Source organism: Mirounga leonina, unplaced genomic scaffold (assembly GCF_011800145.1).
Source record: "Mirounga leonina isolate KUSES-001 unplaced genomic scaffold, KU_Mleo_1.0 Mir_94, whole genome shotgun sequence".
Taxonomy (NCBI): domain Eukaryota; kingdom Metazoa; phylum Chordata; class Mammalia; order Carnivora; family Phocidae; genus Mirounga; species Mirounga leonina.
Window position 1 is genome coordinate 5,034,552 of NW_023270855.1, and position 15,936 is coordinate 5,050,487.

The 15,936-nt window shown below is 47.2% G+C and overlaps 2 protein-coding genes across 7 annotated transcripts in view; one reads left to right on the top strand and one right to left on the bottom strand.

The window, feature by feature from the left end:
• The window catches only part of NR2C2 (nuclear receptor subfamily 2 group C member 2), a 97,411-nt gene that overhangs the window by 67,859 nt on the left and 13,616 nt on the right, over nt 1-15,936 (top strand). For 5 of the 6 annotated variants that reach the window (XM_034997597.1, XM_034997596.1, XM_034997598.1 and 2 more), the window contains 8 exons: nt 2,333-2,533; nt 4,481-4,583; nt 6,979-7,158; nt 8,100-8,247; nt 8,997-9,090; nt 12,776-12,909; nt 13,882-14,059; nt 15,206-15,327. In XM_034997597.1, coding sequence (XP_034853488.1) covers nt 2,333-2,533; nt 4,481-4,583; nt 6,979-7,158; nt 8,100-8,247; nt 8,997-9,090; nt 12,776-12,909; nt 13,882-14,059; nt 15,206-15,327 — 1,160 coding nt within the window. The remainder of the gene's footprint in view (nt 1-2,332; nt 2,534-4,480; nt 4,584-6,978; nt 7,159-8,099; nt 8,248-8,996; nt 9,091-12,775; nt 12,910-13,881; nt 14,060-15,205; nt 15,328-15,936) is intronic. The other variant, XM_034997601.1, reaches the window with a different exon arrangement.
• The window catches only part of MRPS25 (mitochondrial ribosomal protein S25), a 41,876-nt gene continuing 29,074 nt past the window's right edge, over nt 3,135-15,936 (bottom strand). Inside the window, exon 5 of the mRNA XM_034997603.1 lies at nt 3,135-3,737. Coding sequence (XP_034853494.1) covers nt 3,652-3,737 — 86 coding nt within the window. The 3' untranslated portion in view covers nt 3,135-3,651. The remainder of the gene's footprint in view (nt 3,738-15,936) is intronic.

Below are 15,936 nucleotides of genomic sequence, written 5' to 3' on the forward strand. Positions count from 1 at the left end.
TGAGGTTTTGTGAGCCTGAATCTTTAGGAGAAAAAAGAAAAGAATAGTCTGAGCTTCGGGATATGTTACATAGAGCCACCAAGAGCAGCTGGACCCAGTTACTCCGACCTCCCACCCCTGCCCCATCCCCATATCTGCCATGTCTCGACCAAGAGGCCTGGGGAATAGCATCAAAGGTGGTGACATGCCAGTGACTGTGTGTACTCAGGCGCAGAGGTTTTACCTCTGAACACGTGGAGGACTTCGACTAGCCTTGCCTTGGTTATAGCTGGTGATTGGAGAGCCCTCTCAATCACATGACTGTTTCATTTGTTAACAGGGAAGGTAATTTAGGAAGTAGATAAGTTTTGATAGACATGAAAATGAAGTCAGACATTTTACTCCCAGATCTCAAGGTTATAAGGGCCTTCCAAAGGCCAGCTTGTTACCTTTTAACTAAGGTAGGAGTCCCTTCTGTGGCAGCTGAGAGAAGTGTGTGTCAGCCAGTCTGTCTGCAGTCTTTCAGTTCAGCATTGGGTAGGAAAGTGTAAGAGAATTCTTCTTATAAAGTTTTCTGTCTCATGTTGTACTTTTCCAGGGGACTCTGAGTGTGTATGCCACAGGTTGTAACAATGAAAGGTACTTCCTTTCGTTCTCTACATCTATTCTTCAGCCTTCAAGATCTTTTGACCTTGATCAGTTGCAAATGATGCTATGCTGGGATTCATGCGCCACCATCAGCTAAGGATTTGTTCATGCATCTTCTGTTCCCAGTCTGCTCTTTCTGGTCTTGAACTTGCTGTGCCCTCAGCCTGTAAAATACTTTGCCACATACTTGCATGACTTCCTCTCTTGCTTCATTCAGGTCTTTGCTCAACATCACCTCCATCAGAGAGATCTTTCTTTCTAAAGCAGCCCCCCTGCCTCCTTCCCCTTGACATGCTTTGTCCATTTATTCTGCTTTTATTCTTTATGATACCTACCATGACCGATAACTCTACAATATCAGTGTTCATGGTCTGTTTTCCCCATATAAGGTTAACTCCACGAGGTAGGAACTCTGTTGTGTTCATGTCCCTATCCCTAGTACAAAGAACAGAGCTTGACATATAGTGGACACTCCGTAAACATAATGAAGTGATTAGATCTTTGTCGTCTTTTTTTTTTAACTAACCAGCATTGTCTGATTTTCCATATTGGATAGTTGGCAAAGCTGTTGTGCTAGATTCTGTGTGAGTTTGCTGTCTGAACTTCGGAATGCTGTGTCACAAGTCAGCATCCGTCAAGATGTAGCACGGATGCCAGACCTGCCCATAAATATGGTAGAGGGAAGGGAGTTCCAGCTAGAGATGTAGTACCTCTCCCCTTATCCAAGGTCCAGCCACAACAGCCCCCAGAATCCTATTTGCTGTGAGGGCCTGCTGGTGCCCCAGGGAGAAGGTGGGCAGTGTTCCAAAGCTGGGCACTCGGCCTCGAGGAAGGCAGGACAGGGAGTAGAACAACTTCAGAGAATTTCAGGAGCAGGAATGACAAGTCCCTCTTGCTGTAGCAACTATTTCAATTGTAACTGATGCAGTTAGGCAGGGATTCTGGAAAGAGGCGGACTCCGACAGCTGGCCCCCTGAATGGTGAACGGTGAGAGCCTCTGGAGGAGTCAGGGTCAGGACTTCTCTGGACTTTATTATGCCTAGGACAAGGCTTTTTTTTTTTTTTTTTTTAAGCTAAACTTATCATCTACTATTATTATCTCCATTTCATAGAAGAAAGGACTTTTTCCAATTTTATTGAGATATAATTGACACACAGTGTATAAGTCCAAGGTGTACAGCTTAATGACTTCACTTACATATATTATGAAATGATGGCCACTATAAGTTTAGTTAACATCCATCATCTCATATAGATACAAAAGAAAAAGAAAAAATGGCTTATTCTTTGTGATGAGAACTCTTAGGATCTACCTTCTTAACAACTTTCAGATGCACCATACAGCAGAGTTAGCTACAGTCACCATGCCATACATCATATCCCAGTACTTTTTTTATCTTAAAACTGGAAGTTTGAATCTTTTGACCACCTTCATCTAGTACCCCACCACCGCCCCAAAGGACATTTTAATTAAAATAGTAGGAATGATATCATCCTAAAATAAAATTAGCTCCATGAACATTGGTTTCTGAAAAGCTCACGGTTGTGTTTTATTTTTCTCATTTCACCATGCACTGGTGAAACTACATCTTGGACCAGCATTGACTCCAGGACGGCACTGGGCAATCACCACTTTGAGCACCACCTGCAAGTACACGAGTTGCATGATACTCCGTGAGAGCAGCCTCCATGTTGTGTCTTGTAGATTGTAACAGACCAGCAGACAGGACAGAAGATCCAGATAGTCACCGCAGTGGACGCCTCCGGATCCCCCAAGCAGCAGTTCATCCTGACCAGCCCAGATGGAGCTGGAACTGGGAAGGTGATCCTGGCTTCCCCGGAGACATCCAGTGCCAAGCAGCTCATATTCACCACCTCGGACAACCTTGTCCCTGGCAGGATCCAGGTAAGGCTGTTCACAGGCATTCCTTTCAGCACTTCTGCTACCAAATTGGTTTGTGACTCTTCCTCTGCCTTGAAGGCCAAATCCATCTCTAGAAGGTCCTTCGAGGACCTACAAGTATGGCAGGTTGCTGCTTTAGCTAAAGTAAAAAACCAGCAAGTGAGCGGCAAGGCCCAGGAGGCAGTCAGCTACAGTGCTCAGATGCGATGGAAGTTGAGCCAGGACAGTCAGTGGCCCATAGGAGACTGGCATGAGCAAGCTGGTACTAAGGCCACTGGAGAATTGTTCTAACTAACCTAAGGCTGCACGGTGGCAGTTCTTGGCCCTGATATTTTAGGGGCCCCACCTAGGGCTGTCCACAGCCAAATGAGGACTGACTTGTTCCTAAATCTCACTTCATCTTTTCCAGATCGTCAGGCCTGGTCCCAGCTCTTCATTCTGTCCTTACCTGCTCCTGTGAACTGCTGCCTTTGGGTCTCTCCTCTCCCTGCAGCCCTGGCAACCATCCTCCTCCTTTCTGTCTTTACGACTTTGGCCGTTCTAGGGACTTCACATAAGTGGAACCCTACAATATTTTTTCTTTTGCATTTGGTTCATTTCACTGAGCATAATGTCCTCAAGGTTCATCCATGTTGTAGCCTGTGTCAGAATTTCATTCCTTTTTAAGGCTGAAGAATATTCCATTCTATGTATAGACCACACTTTACTTATATAGTCATCTGTTGTTGGATGTTTGGGGTGCTTCTTCCTTCTGGCTCTTGTGAATAATGCTGCTAAGAATCCATGTGTTTTGAGTGGGGAGGAACTTTCTACTATGGAGAAAAATAAGGAAAAGGATGTTTTTTCTTCTGATAGGACTGGGTTCAGAGCACAAGTGATGTTCAGCTTTCAGAACTGCACTTTTGAGACTCCTCATAGTGCAGTTAGTAAATACTGCCTCCTTTCCCAGAGTACATTCTGACCAACTGAAATTAAAATTCCTCCCTGCTTTTTTATGTTGTTCATGAGAAGGTGGCTGTGGATTTTGTTGCATGTTTTATAAGAGGTCATTCTACATAGCAATCTCTATATATATTCCCACCATACAGAAATAATTGTAAGGGTTATTGTTGATACATTATTTAATAACAGCTATTTTTTACTTTCTCATATTGGTGTCCGTTACAGTATTCTTCTGGATGAGTAACACTGTCACCTAGAAAGTCAGCTGCAAGTGAAGGAGAAATAACAGGTTTCAGAGGTCGCCTGTTCTAGTCCTTCTACTCCCAGCTGCCTCAAGGAGAGACCTAGTTATTTAATTAATAAAGCTTGATTCTGGGACACCTGGGTTGCTCAGTAGGTTAAGTGTCTGCCTTCGGCTCAGGTCATGATCCCAAGGTCCTGGGATCAAGCGCCACATAGGGCTACCTGCTGAGCAGGGCGCCTGCTTCTCCCTCTGCCCCTCCCCCCGCTCATGCTTTTGCTTGCTCTCTCTCTCTCTCAAATGAATAAATAAAATCTTGGGGGGAAAAAAAAGCAGCTTGATTCTTTCTCTGCCAAATATGCCTCTCAGCATACATTCCAAGCTGTTTCATGGGAATAGAGAAGGAGCCAGAAAGACCTGCAGTATGTTCATGTTGGAGCATCTGCATGTGATTCTCCACATGGCCCCCCCATCCTGGGCGATTTGCTAGCCAGATAGGAGAGTGAGTAAAAACCAGTGCCTGACCTTGGACAAACCGCGCCCCCCCCCCCCGCCCCCCGCCACTACCATCACTGCTGAAGGGGCACTGTCTAGGTGAGCAACAGGGCCATTCTGGATATCAGGGTAAGTTGTCAGGTGGGATTTTCCCAGTTCTGCCCAGGGTTTTCCTGCTTAGAAACCAAGATTAGGAATTTATAGTTAAACATTAGTTTGTTTAACGATCTGGTTTTTAACCAGCACTTTGCTTGTTTCCTGATTCTTCTTAGATCGTCACGGACTCTGCTTCTGTGGAGCGCTTGCTGGGTAAGGCCGACGTCCAGCGGCCGCAAGTGGTAGAGTACTGTGTGGTCTGTGGCGACAAAGCCTCCGGTAAGTAACCCTAGGTTATAGGTGCACAACATGGTCCAACATCATGAACCAAATGGGGGTTGGAGGATTATTGGAAAGAGAACATTTTCTGTTTGTTTGTAGGTTTCAAAACATGAACTCCATTTTTCTGAGTGGGGTAGTGATACAAATAAGCAAACCAGTTTGTCAGATTATTAGAATCAAAAGGAGGAGTCAAGATACTGTTTCTGTGACTTATAAATCTTGGTTATGTGTCAAATATTTACATACTACCAAGAAAGCAATCATTTCTTTAATCTAGGTAGTATTAGCACAGTGCTTTGCTGTTTCACAAGATGTGTTATCTATTTCTTCTTCATCCTTATTCTGTCTGCCATCCCCTCACTATAAATGAGTATGGTAACTACTGTAATCTTGCAGTAGCAGTCACATTCTGTGAAGCTTGGAGGTTGGGTGTGTGTGTGTGTGTGTGTGTGTGTGTTGGGTAAAGCAGGAGGGCATTCTGGCTGGTGGAGCCAGGGCCCAGTGAATTTACTGTCCACACCCATGGTGTCTTTGGGGAAGAGCTCCTGGACTTCTGTGGTTAGGATGTGGGTGAAAGGAAACTGGAGAAGATGTCTGGTCCAAAAGTTCAGACTTTAGCCTGCTAATGCCAGGAAGCCGTAGAAGGTGAGGCAGGCAGGAAGGATGGAGGAGTATTTAGTATATGTGCCACTGAAATGAGCACAGGATAGAGAAGGATTTAATAAGCTATTCTTCCAGCTGTGCTACGGGCACAGGCCTGAGTTTTGTGATTGGTTCCACTTTACTCTGTAGTCACAGAATTCCCAGGAACTTTGGACACTTTGTGGTCCTAGTTAAGCAAAAAAAAAGGTTGGACCAAGCATCTTAGGAAGACAGCCCAAACATCCACAGAGGTCAGAAGCTCCAGCGCCCTCCTAGCTCATGGTACCGTTTGCTGTGCCAGGGTGCGCTGCCTCTGTTCCCACTCCTTATCTTGAACAAGGCAAAACCTAGCCCATCCCATCCCTTTTCTGAAGCCAGTGCTGTCTGTGTCCTCCTCGTCCTTTTGTATAGACTGCTCTGGCATTTGTTACATTCTCTTATAATTGATTCTTACAGGCCTGTCTTCCACACCAGAAGGGGCTCTTTTTGTTAGAGCAAGAACCATGTTTGGCCCCTCCATCTCTATATCTTCTTGCTCAGCCAGGAGAGGCACTCTGCAGACCTTTAAATGAATGAAGCATGGACATAACAAAGAGGCCACAGAGTCTGCTTGGCTTCCCCATTTGTCAGTCGCCTTCTGGGCTTAAAGGAATGGCCTAGTCATAGGCTTGCAGTGCCACAGTCTCCAGATATCAGAGGTCACTCTAAGGGCTAGAGAGGCTAAGGAAATACACCGCAAGGAAGGAAAAATGACGTCTACACAGCAATTTTAGTACTACTCTTCAAGGCACAAAATTGAGACCCTCCAAGTACACACTTGGGGAATGGCTCTGCATGCTCGAGCTCAGGACAGTGGGACGCTCAGTAGCTGCCATCAGCGATGATCCTATGAAATGTTTCTTCTCAGCAATGTAGCTATGGTATTGAGTTACAGAAGATCAAACCAGGAGAGCGTGTCCATGGTCTGTGCCAGCTGGGAGCAAAGGTGGTGTGATGCATGTAGAAGCGCTTGGTGTATTTGGAAGGGTAAACTGAGATGGGGGGCTCTTTTTAATGTCATCGGTCATTAGAAGTTAGAGACACCAAAGTAAACAAGATTAGAAAAAAAGAACTGTATGTAATAAATGTACTTCTAGAACTGTGTTTCCAGAAGAGTCTGAATACCTAATCCAGGTGAGCCACACAGCATGCACCCTTCCTTCACCTTGGGCCTACATAAGCACAGCCCCTGCGCTTCCCCCAGGGTAGCTGTAGGGCCCAGGACGTGACTCACACCGAGCGAGTACAGGGAGGAGTAGGGCCCTTGTGCTCAGGCAGCTCATGCATGCTTCTGCTGCGTGCCACCGTCGGCAGGACAGGAGTGCCAAGTGGCTTCACAGCCCAGCTCTGGAGCCAGGAGCAGGTGTGCACGGTGGGCGGGATGGCTCAGCCGTCCTCCGTGAGCTGCTGCTGCGTGTTAGGTCCTTCGTGTGCTAAAAGCATTAAGGTCACGCCATATACCAGCTGTCATGTAACCTGTCTGAGCTTCTGCTTTTCTATCATGACATCACAGGGCTGCTTTAAAGACCATAGGAAAATTAGGCGAAGAACCTCAGTGCCCCGCTTCATGCTCAGGCTCGTGGTTGTGCCGTGGCTGCCGGCACCGGACATTGTGCACCAGTTACTTTGATAGCCTTACCTTAGACACAGGGCCTGTGAGGGATCAGCTCTTCTCTGGGTGATCTGTTTCACACACACTTTCCCCTTTTAGGCCGGCACTATGGGGCTGTCAGTTGTGAAGGTTGCAAAGGTTTCTTCAAAAGGAGTGTAAGGAAAAATCTGACCTACAGTTGCCGGAGCAACCAAGACTGTATCATCAATAAACACCACCGGAACCGCTGTCAGTTTTGCCGGCTGAAAAAATGCTTAGAGATGGGCATGAAGATGGAGTGTGAGTAACTGTACACGAACAAGCCACTTGAGTTAGCGGGTTGGGAGAAAGCAAGAATTCTCTACCTGGCTTTAAAATACTCTAAGAGGAAAATATCCACCGAGGCTTCCTTTTGTTTCCATTCTGGGGCAGCCAGGGGATCCGGCGCCCATGCTGCTGTGATTGGTCATTTCCCCATGGTGTGTGTGGAAACCTATTCCAGTTAACTCGGCATGCAGCACAGTGCAGTGGGGTGAACACAGGCTTTGGGGTATCAAACCCCAGCCCTGCCACTTCGGAGCTGTGAGGCCTGGGGAAGACATGGCACCTCTCTCAGCCACAGGTTCCTTGTCTAAATAGGACCCCTTAGCTTTCTTACATATTGGATCTGGGGTTCATCCTTTCTTTCTTTTAAAAAGATCTTTATTTCCTTCAGTTGTTTCTGGCCCGTATACGTCTCTCACAGATTGCTGAAGGGAGAGACTGCTAGTGTTACAGAAAACTGACACCCCATTAAACAGTTTGCAGAAGCCATGCAGGCTTGAGTTGGACATTAGAAAAGCTCTCTATGACACATGCGTTGGACAGGCTCTCTGTTGAGGGCCCACTTGAAGATGGGTGTTCCTCTTCCTGGAGAGTGCCTTTTGTGAGCAGCAAAAAGTGAAAACCCAGAAAGCTCAGTGTGGGCCCCCCACAAGGCCATGCCAATGCCATGCTGAAGTTTCTTAGCAGGCAGTGAGCTTGAACTCTTTAGACTTAGCATGGCATTGCTTGGCTTTGAGCTTTTCTTTGCTTTGGCTGAAAAGTCCCCTGAAAATTGAGCTGGATGTGCCTAGCGCTGGAGCTTATCATCCCCATAGTAGCAGGCTTACTAAGGAAGATCCTAACTTGACTACAAAGGATGTCGTTTTTCATGACTTGACTCCTTCGTCTAAGCCTGAATATTTACGTTGTGATTTAAGCTGTGCAGAGTGAGCGGAAGCCCTTTGATGTGCAGCGGGAGAAACCAAGCAATTGTGCCGCTTCAACTGAGAAAATCTATATCCGGAAGGACCTGAGAAGTCCTCTGATAGCCACTCCCACGTTTGTGGCAGATAAAGACGGAGCAAGGTCAGTCCCTGTTTTGACAAAGGGCAACACTACCATCAGCCTCTGAGCTGATCAGAGGCGGCGTGGCTATTCCTCGGAGGGAGCTTATGTGGCTCCTTCCCCGCTGCCACAGCCTTCAGCCTGGTCTTGCCTCATCCCACCCTTTCCGGAGCTGCTTCAGTCACGCCTGTGGACAGACCCGAGGATGGCTGATTTAAGATGGGGTTTTTCTCCTGCCTCGGGGTTATGTCCTATAGTTATTCATACACTGCTCTGCAATTCAAGATGGGGTTTTTCTGCAGCATAGACAAAAGGCCTAAGTCCCCGGGTAGTCCCAAATAGTTAACACAAGTTAACTTATGTCTTTTTCCCCATGTGATCTATCGAACTTCATTTAAAAGGAACAGAAAGGGAAAACAAGAAATCCAAACTGTATCCTAGTGAGAACTAGAGTTGAGAATTCCTTGGTGATATTCTGAAGATCAAGTTAACTTTATTTAACAAAGCGGCCACAGTCTGAGGTCTGCATGGAAGCCAAAGGGATGTGTATCTGTGTGGCATCCTATCTCAGGCTGTAGGCCCAGCTTTGTGCTCATCTCATTCTAGAGAGAAGGGGGGTGTGGTTCAGTCACTCGATTGGCTGAGTCTAGTTAGAGCTTTTCTGCTATTCAGGCAGTTTTGCAGATGTAGAAGGGACAGGGCAATGCAGCATGATCATACTGTGTGTTAAATGTTGGAAGCTACTCTGGGTTTCTTTATGTCTTAAATAGACAAACAGGTCTTCTTGATCCAGGGATGCTTGTGAACATCCAACAGCCTTTGATACGTGAGGATGGTACAGTTCTCCTGGCCACGGATTCCAAGGTGATATTCTCTACTTATGCCTTCTCCTCCACCTTTATGTTGCAGTGCACACTGCTTCTCTAAATTTGTGCACCCACCTTCTTCTTGGCCTTCTGAGACTACCTTGAAAGCATGGCCTTCTACATCTCTTATTTCTTATACAGCCATCCTATGATTTGTTTTAGGGATGCTGGCAGCTTTCCAGAAACTCGGGGCTGGCTGGTTATAGTCATTATTACATGTCAGGATCTAGAGTTCAGTTTGGTGAAAATTCAGTGGCTCTCATCTCAATAACCACCCCCACCCCACCCCAGTACACGAATTAGCAAACTACTGGTGTGCTGGGGAAATGGCTGCTTATCCTCAGATGGCCTTTTGCAAAAGCCTACTTATTCCTTTTTTTTTTTTTTTAATTGAAGCATGGTTGACACACAGTGTTACATTATCCACCCCCACCCCACTCTTTTTAATTAGATGATCTGCAGGAAAAAGTTCAGGCAGGATTCTGACAATTGCAAAACTACTAAGAGCAAATCAGCCATAGGGAATTTAACGTGTTGTGAACAGAGGGGTTTGTCAATCAGGAGAGCAAGAAAGCTGGCTAACCCCCATGAAGATACCCAAGGGACGGGTTTTATCCAGGCAAGAAAATTGATTCTATTTCCCATCTCGTTCTGATGTGACCCGGTAATGATGAAGTAGCAGCAAGCCATGGCTGAGGTCCAGTTTTCCTTCTCCAAAAGGAGGGACTTGGTAACGGTGCTGGCGGAGCCACTGCCCTGGGCCCGAGCAGCACTACCCGCAGGCTTCCTTCTCATCCGTCCACGTGCACACCACTGTGCCCACTCAGTACACGAGGAACATCCTCTCTTGGGAAAGAAAGGCATCAGTGGGAGCTCTTGGCTGGCACCAAAAGTGGCCTTCCATCCCGTGGTCCTGAGGCTGGGCCTCGAGCTTTCTCTCCTTGGGCCCTGGTGCTGCGTGCGACATGGCCATCACACCTGGCTTGCTGCCATCCAGTAGACACTCAGGACAGTGATGGATGCGTGGTGGGGTGGAGAGAAACCAGAAGCCTGAGGGAAGGCCCGGATAGCCTTAAGACCTGATTACCAAAGGATTTCCCAGCAGCTCTTGTGTCGTGCCGTCCACGCAGAGACTGAGAACCAAGAGACTCCAGAGTCGGCGGGCCCTGGGTCCAGAGCCCAGCGCCACTCTTGGTAGCCGTGCGCCCTCTTTCCTACATCCCTGCTTCCCTCAGGACCGCCACACAGGGGGTGCTGGCAAACTGGAGTGAGTTACTTACATAAAGCCTGCAGCATACAGTGCACCCTCAGGAAGTGACGAGTTAGTCGTGGTCACAGGACGGAAGAGAACGGACACAGGCACTGTGTGGTATTTAAGTAGTAGTGACGAGCAAGAGCTGCAGAGTCAGACCCACGCTTCCACCCCGCTCCTTGCTCTGTGCTCTGGAAGTGACCATACCCACCCCAGGCGTGTGTCATGAATAATAGGATATAGACAAAGCTCCTAAAGGTAGCTCTTTTTTGTTTTTGTTTTTAAAGATTTATTTATTTGGAACAGAGAGAAGACATCACAAGTAGGTAGAGCAGCAGACAGAGGCAGAGGGAGAAGCAGGCCTCCCGCTGAGCAGGGAGCCTGACGCGGGGCTCGATCCCAGGAGCCTGGGACCGTGACCTGAGCCGAAGGCAGACACCCAACGACTGAGCCACCCAGGCTCCCAGAAGCTGTTTTTTAAACCTTCTACTTTTAAATTATTAAAATTCAAAACAGTGTACTTTGACTAAATAACAGAGCTCTCACAGAGATCCCAGGCGCCCCCGGCCGACACCTGGGCGGTGCGGGCCGACTGGTCTTTCTCTTTCTCTCTGACGTGTCGGCCCCGCATCTTTCAGCAGCTGCACGATACTCTGTTATGTGGTTGTTCTGTGATGTATGAAGCAGTGCTCTGCTTAGGATCTTTTCCACTGCTCTAGTTTTTCACTTTCGTGATCCAGACACAACAGACATTTGTGTCTACCTGTCTTGGTTTATTTGTTTGCATATGTCTTTGGCTTTCCTATTTTTTTTTTTATGGAGATCTAATTCATGTACCAGAAAACTCACACTTTTCGCGTACAGTGCAGTGGTTTTAGTACATTCACAAGGCTGTACAACCATCACCACTACCTGATTCCAGAACATTTTCATCACCCCAAAAAGAAGCCCTGCACCCATTAAGCCATCACTTCCCTCTCCCCCTGCTCCCACCCCTGCCAACCGCTACTCTACTTTCTGACTATGGTTTTGTCAATTCTGGACATTTCATATAAAGAGAATCTTTCAATATATGGCTTTTTGTGACTGGCTTCTTTCCCTTGACATACTGTTTTCGAGGTTCATCCATGTTCTGGCATGTATCAGCACTTCATTCCTTTTTTTTGCCAGATACTAAGCCATTGAGTGGCTGACCCACATTTTATTTATCCATTCATCAGCTGACAAACATTTGGGTTGTTTCCACTTTTTGTCTATTATGAATAGTGCTGCTACAAACATTTGCGTACAAGTTTTTTTGTGGACATACGTTTCGATTTCTCTTATGTATGTACCTAGGAGTGGAATGGCTGGTCATATGGTAACTCTGTGTTTAAACTTCTTGAGGAGCTGCCAGACTGTTTTCCACAGTAGCTGCACCATTTCACATTCCCACCAGCAGTGTGTGAGAGGGTCCACTTTCTCCACATCCTCCCAACACCTGTTATTATGTCTTTTTGATTATAACTCCTGTTGGGTGTGAGGCGGTATCTCATTGTGGTTTTGATTTGCATTTCCATTGATGTTGAACATCCTTTCATGTGCTTATTGACCACTTGTATACCTCTTTGAAGAAATGTCTGTTTAAATCCTTGGCCCATTCTTTTTTAACTCATTTGTCTTTTTATTATTAACTGTAAGAGTTCTTTAGATATTCTGGCTACTAAACCATTATTAAGATGTATGATTTGCAAATACCTCCTCCCATTCTGTGGGTTATCTTTTGTGTGTGGAAAGGGGGGGTTGTCTTTTTACTTTCTTAATGGCTTTTTTTTTTTTTTTAGATTTTATTTTTAAGCCATCTCTCCACCCAGCATGGGGCTCAAACTCACAACCCTGAGATCAAGAGTCACACGTTCCACTCACTGAGCCAGCCAGGCGCCCCATTTAACTTTCTTAGTATCTTTTGAAGCATAAAAGTTTAAATTTTGGTGATGTCCAGTTTGTCTTTTGTTCCATTACCTTATTACGTGTATATTTGTGTAACCACCACAATGAAGACACAGAACTCTTCCATCACCAGAAAGATCTCCCCCCTGCTGCCCTGTTGAGGTCACACCCTATAGAAGCTGTTTTTATTTTTATTTATTTTTTTTTTGAAGATTTTTTATTTATTTGACAGAGAGAGACACAGCGAGAGAGGGAACACAAGCAGGGGGAGAGGGGGAGGGAGAAGCAGGCCTCCCGCGGAGCAGAGAGCAGCCCGATGCGGGGCTCGATCCCAGGACCCCGGAATCATGACCTGAGCCGCAGGCAGACGCTTAACGACTGAGCCACCCAGGCGCCCCCCATAGAGGCTGTTTTTAAACTAACATTATACCTTCATTGGCCTGAGAGCCTTTTGTGTGTGTGTTTGTGTTCATCTTTAATGTTCTTATTTTGTGTTTAATAGGCTGAAACAAGCCAGGGAGCTCTGGGCACACTGGCAAATGTAGTAACCTCCCTTGCCAACTTAAGTGAATCCCTGAACAATGGTGACACTTCGGAAATGCAGCCGGAGGACCAGTCTGCAAGTGAGATTACTCGGTATGATGCCATGAGTGTGGGGGCTCCCCCGTGACGTGCACACTCAGTTGTTGCTGCGGGAGGGCGGGTGGCAGCATTTGACACCCACCCTGTATTTATTCAGGGATTGTAAAATCGTCACAGTGTTCCTGCACATCTATCTTCTTCCACATTTTAACTATGGGAACATGGACCCATTTATATTACATGATATAAAGCAATCAAAACTGCTTTTCATTCCAAACAATGAAAAAGGAAATGGAGTGATTCAGTGGAAGCAGGGAAAACCCTTCAGTAGACAGGTGTTACTTGTTATCAGTCTTTATTTTGACTAAGTATTAGTAGTTCGTCCACTTTCCCACTTCTGTTTTAGTCTATTTTTCTCATGTATATTTTTTTCCAAGTAGTCTATAGCTTCAGTCCATCAGGGTGTTCCTGACAGACGGCATTAGCTGATCCCAGACACCCGTAACGGGCTGCAGACGGTGTTTCTTCCCTACGACCTGGCTCTCATGTTCACCCCTTCCCTGTGGGACTGGCCACTCCTGCCCATCTTGCCAGGCCACACAAGCACCTGGTCCTCATATTCTCTTGCGGCCTGATAGCAAAATTAAGATCTAGATCCAGTGGAAAGAGAATGGGATTCGAGTTGGGTAGAGTTCTGGTTCCACCACTCACTGGGTGGTTAGTATTGGAAAAGTTATTTAACATCCCTAAGCCTCAGCTTTCACATCTGTAAAACGGAGAGGGTTCTACCTTGGAGAGTAGTTGTGAAAAATAGAAATTATGTGTGAAAATAAATACTATGTCGCTTAGTGCCCGTGATGATGTATAGACCGTACACAGAAGCTCTCGTTATCCCTTCCCCCTGCAGGTAGACTTGAATGATCTTTTCCCTGTCGCCTTGTTTTTCTAGATTAGGTCTCAGCTAGAGTTCTGTTCCTCCTGAAAGCTGGGGATTCACAACACTGCCTGCTTCCTTTTTGCTTACAGGGCATTTGATACTTTAGCTAAAGCACTTAATACCACAGACAGCTCCTCACCTCCAAGCCTAGCAGATGGGATAGACGCCAGTGGCGGAGGGGGCATCCATGTCATCAGCAGAGACCAGTCCACACCCATCATCGAGGTCGAAGGGCCCCTCCTTTCAGACACTCATGTCACATTTAAGGTGAGTGCATTCAGCCTAATCACATGCCCCAGCCTCCCCAGCCTGCAGTTTGAAGCTAAAATCTTGCAGTGAGCTCATTTTCATATTGTTGGCTTTTGTTTGGATCTGGACCTTGTGTTCCAGAACAGTATTCTCATTAGAAAGAATTGTCACTCATGTTTTACACACAGTGTTTTGGCTCTGAAGATAACTCACCCTGAAGCAAGTGTGGCCTATCCTTGCCAGGTGGGGCCGACATGGTGCTGCCCATCGAGGGCTTTTAGTGGACTACTCTGCCTCTTCTGCTTTCTGGGATGGCCTGGCTCCAGCATAGGCAGGCACCTGTGTCCGCTCCAGCATGCAGGCAGCCAGCCCTCATTCCTAACCACTGGTCCTGACTGCTTGCTGTCTCGAGCCACAGAAAACAGACCTCCTACATCCTTGAAGAAGGCTGTTAGTCTTCCCCACATGCTCCTTCACTGGCCTCACTTCTGAAAGACAGTCCCAGGTTCCCCAAAGCCCTCTCAGTTTCTAGGGCTACAGACTGTGACTTCCTGTTCCCCCAGTGTTCTTTACTAGAGAGTCCTGACCAATCACTTAGGAAGACTGGGTCCCTGCTCATAGTTGCCCACCAGTGCCAAGAATATAGGTCACCAGTGGGATTCCAGCATCAAAGGCATTAATTCTCCTTCTGGACAGTGGAGCTCTGGAGCCCACTCCTGAACATTCTGGTGGTGGGGTCTCATCCTCCCGCCACATAGGCTTCTGCTCAGCTCTCACTCATTGCTACCCTGAGGCCACCTACCAAATGCCTTCTAGCCATGAGGTTGATCGCTGTTAACTGATTTAATTTAGATTTTAACCTATGGCTCAAAATGGAATTGCCTTAGAAGAAATACCAGTTTAGCTGAGGCAAGAGTTGACCACATTCCAAGTGCCATCAGAGCCTAGTTCACTGGGCAAGAGATTATGGGGCGTTGGTGCCAGCCCCCCGCTGCAAAGGACACGGGCTTCATAAGGATGGGTCTACACAGGAACTTCAGCATCAGAGATCATCACAGCTCAGGCTCTCATAGTTGTTGAGACGTGACAGCAGTTCACGTTGACAGACAAAGCCATGCCCTGTCTCTCCGTCACCTCCTGTGCTGTGTGCCTCCTCCTCTCCAGCTCACGATGCCCAGCCCGATGCCAGAGTACCTCAACGTGCACTACATCTGCGAGTCAGCATCCCGCCTGCTTTTCCTCTCCATGCACTGGGCCAGGTCAATCCCAGCCTTTCAGGCACTTGGGTAAGTGGCCTTTTTCTCTGTGTGTATCCTTCGGCAAGAGCCTTCTCCTTGTTAGGAATGGCCTAGAAGGTATCTGAGGGCCCTTCTAGTTTGCACCTAGGACCTTGCTCCAGTGACCCTGATTTTCTTATTAAATACACTCTGTGGACTGGGAGCAGAGGACCAAGGCGGCCAGTGCTTCAGTGTTCCTCAACTTTTCTCGGGCCTTCTCCATATGCTGAGGACTTGGTGCTGAGAGCCAGGGATGGAGTGGAACAGAAGGCAGGAGTTGTCTGAAATCTTGAGACAAGGAGAGTGAGGCTGCATCTAGGGGCTTCTCAGATAAAGTCATACCGTTCGCAGTGCGCCAAAGAGGCCATCCTGAGTATAAATCGTCCGAGGCAGGGCTGAAAGCTGGCGTGGCTGGCCCCTTTCTCTGCGTGCCAGTGCCGGCCCCTCCCCGGCAGGGCTCACAGGCCCTCTGTCCTTGAGCATAGGTGCAGGCTGTGTCAGAGGCCACATTCAGCTCCTAGCCTTTGGGTCGCTGCAGCATCTCTAACAGCCACGCCAGGGCTACTGTGGGTTTAGAGGGCTGTAGGAGATGACACTTTAGTCATACCCATCTCGATT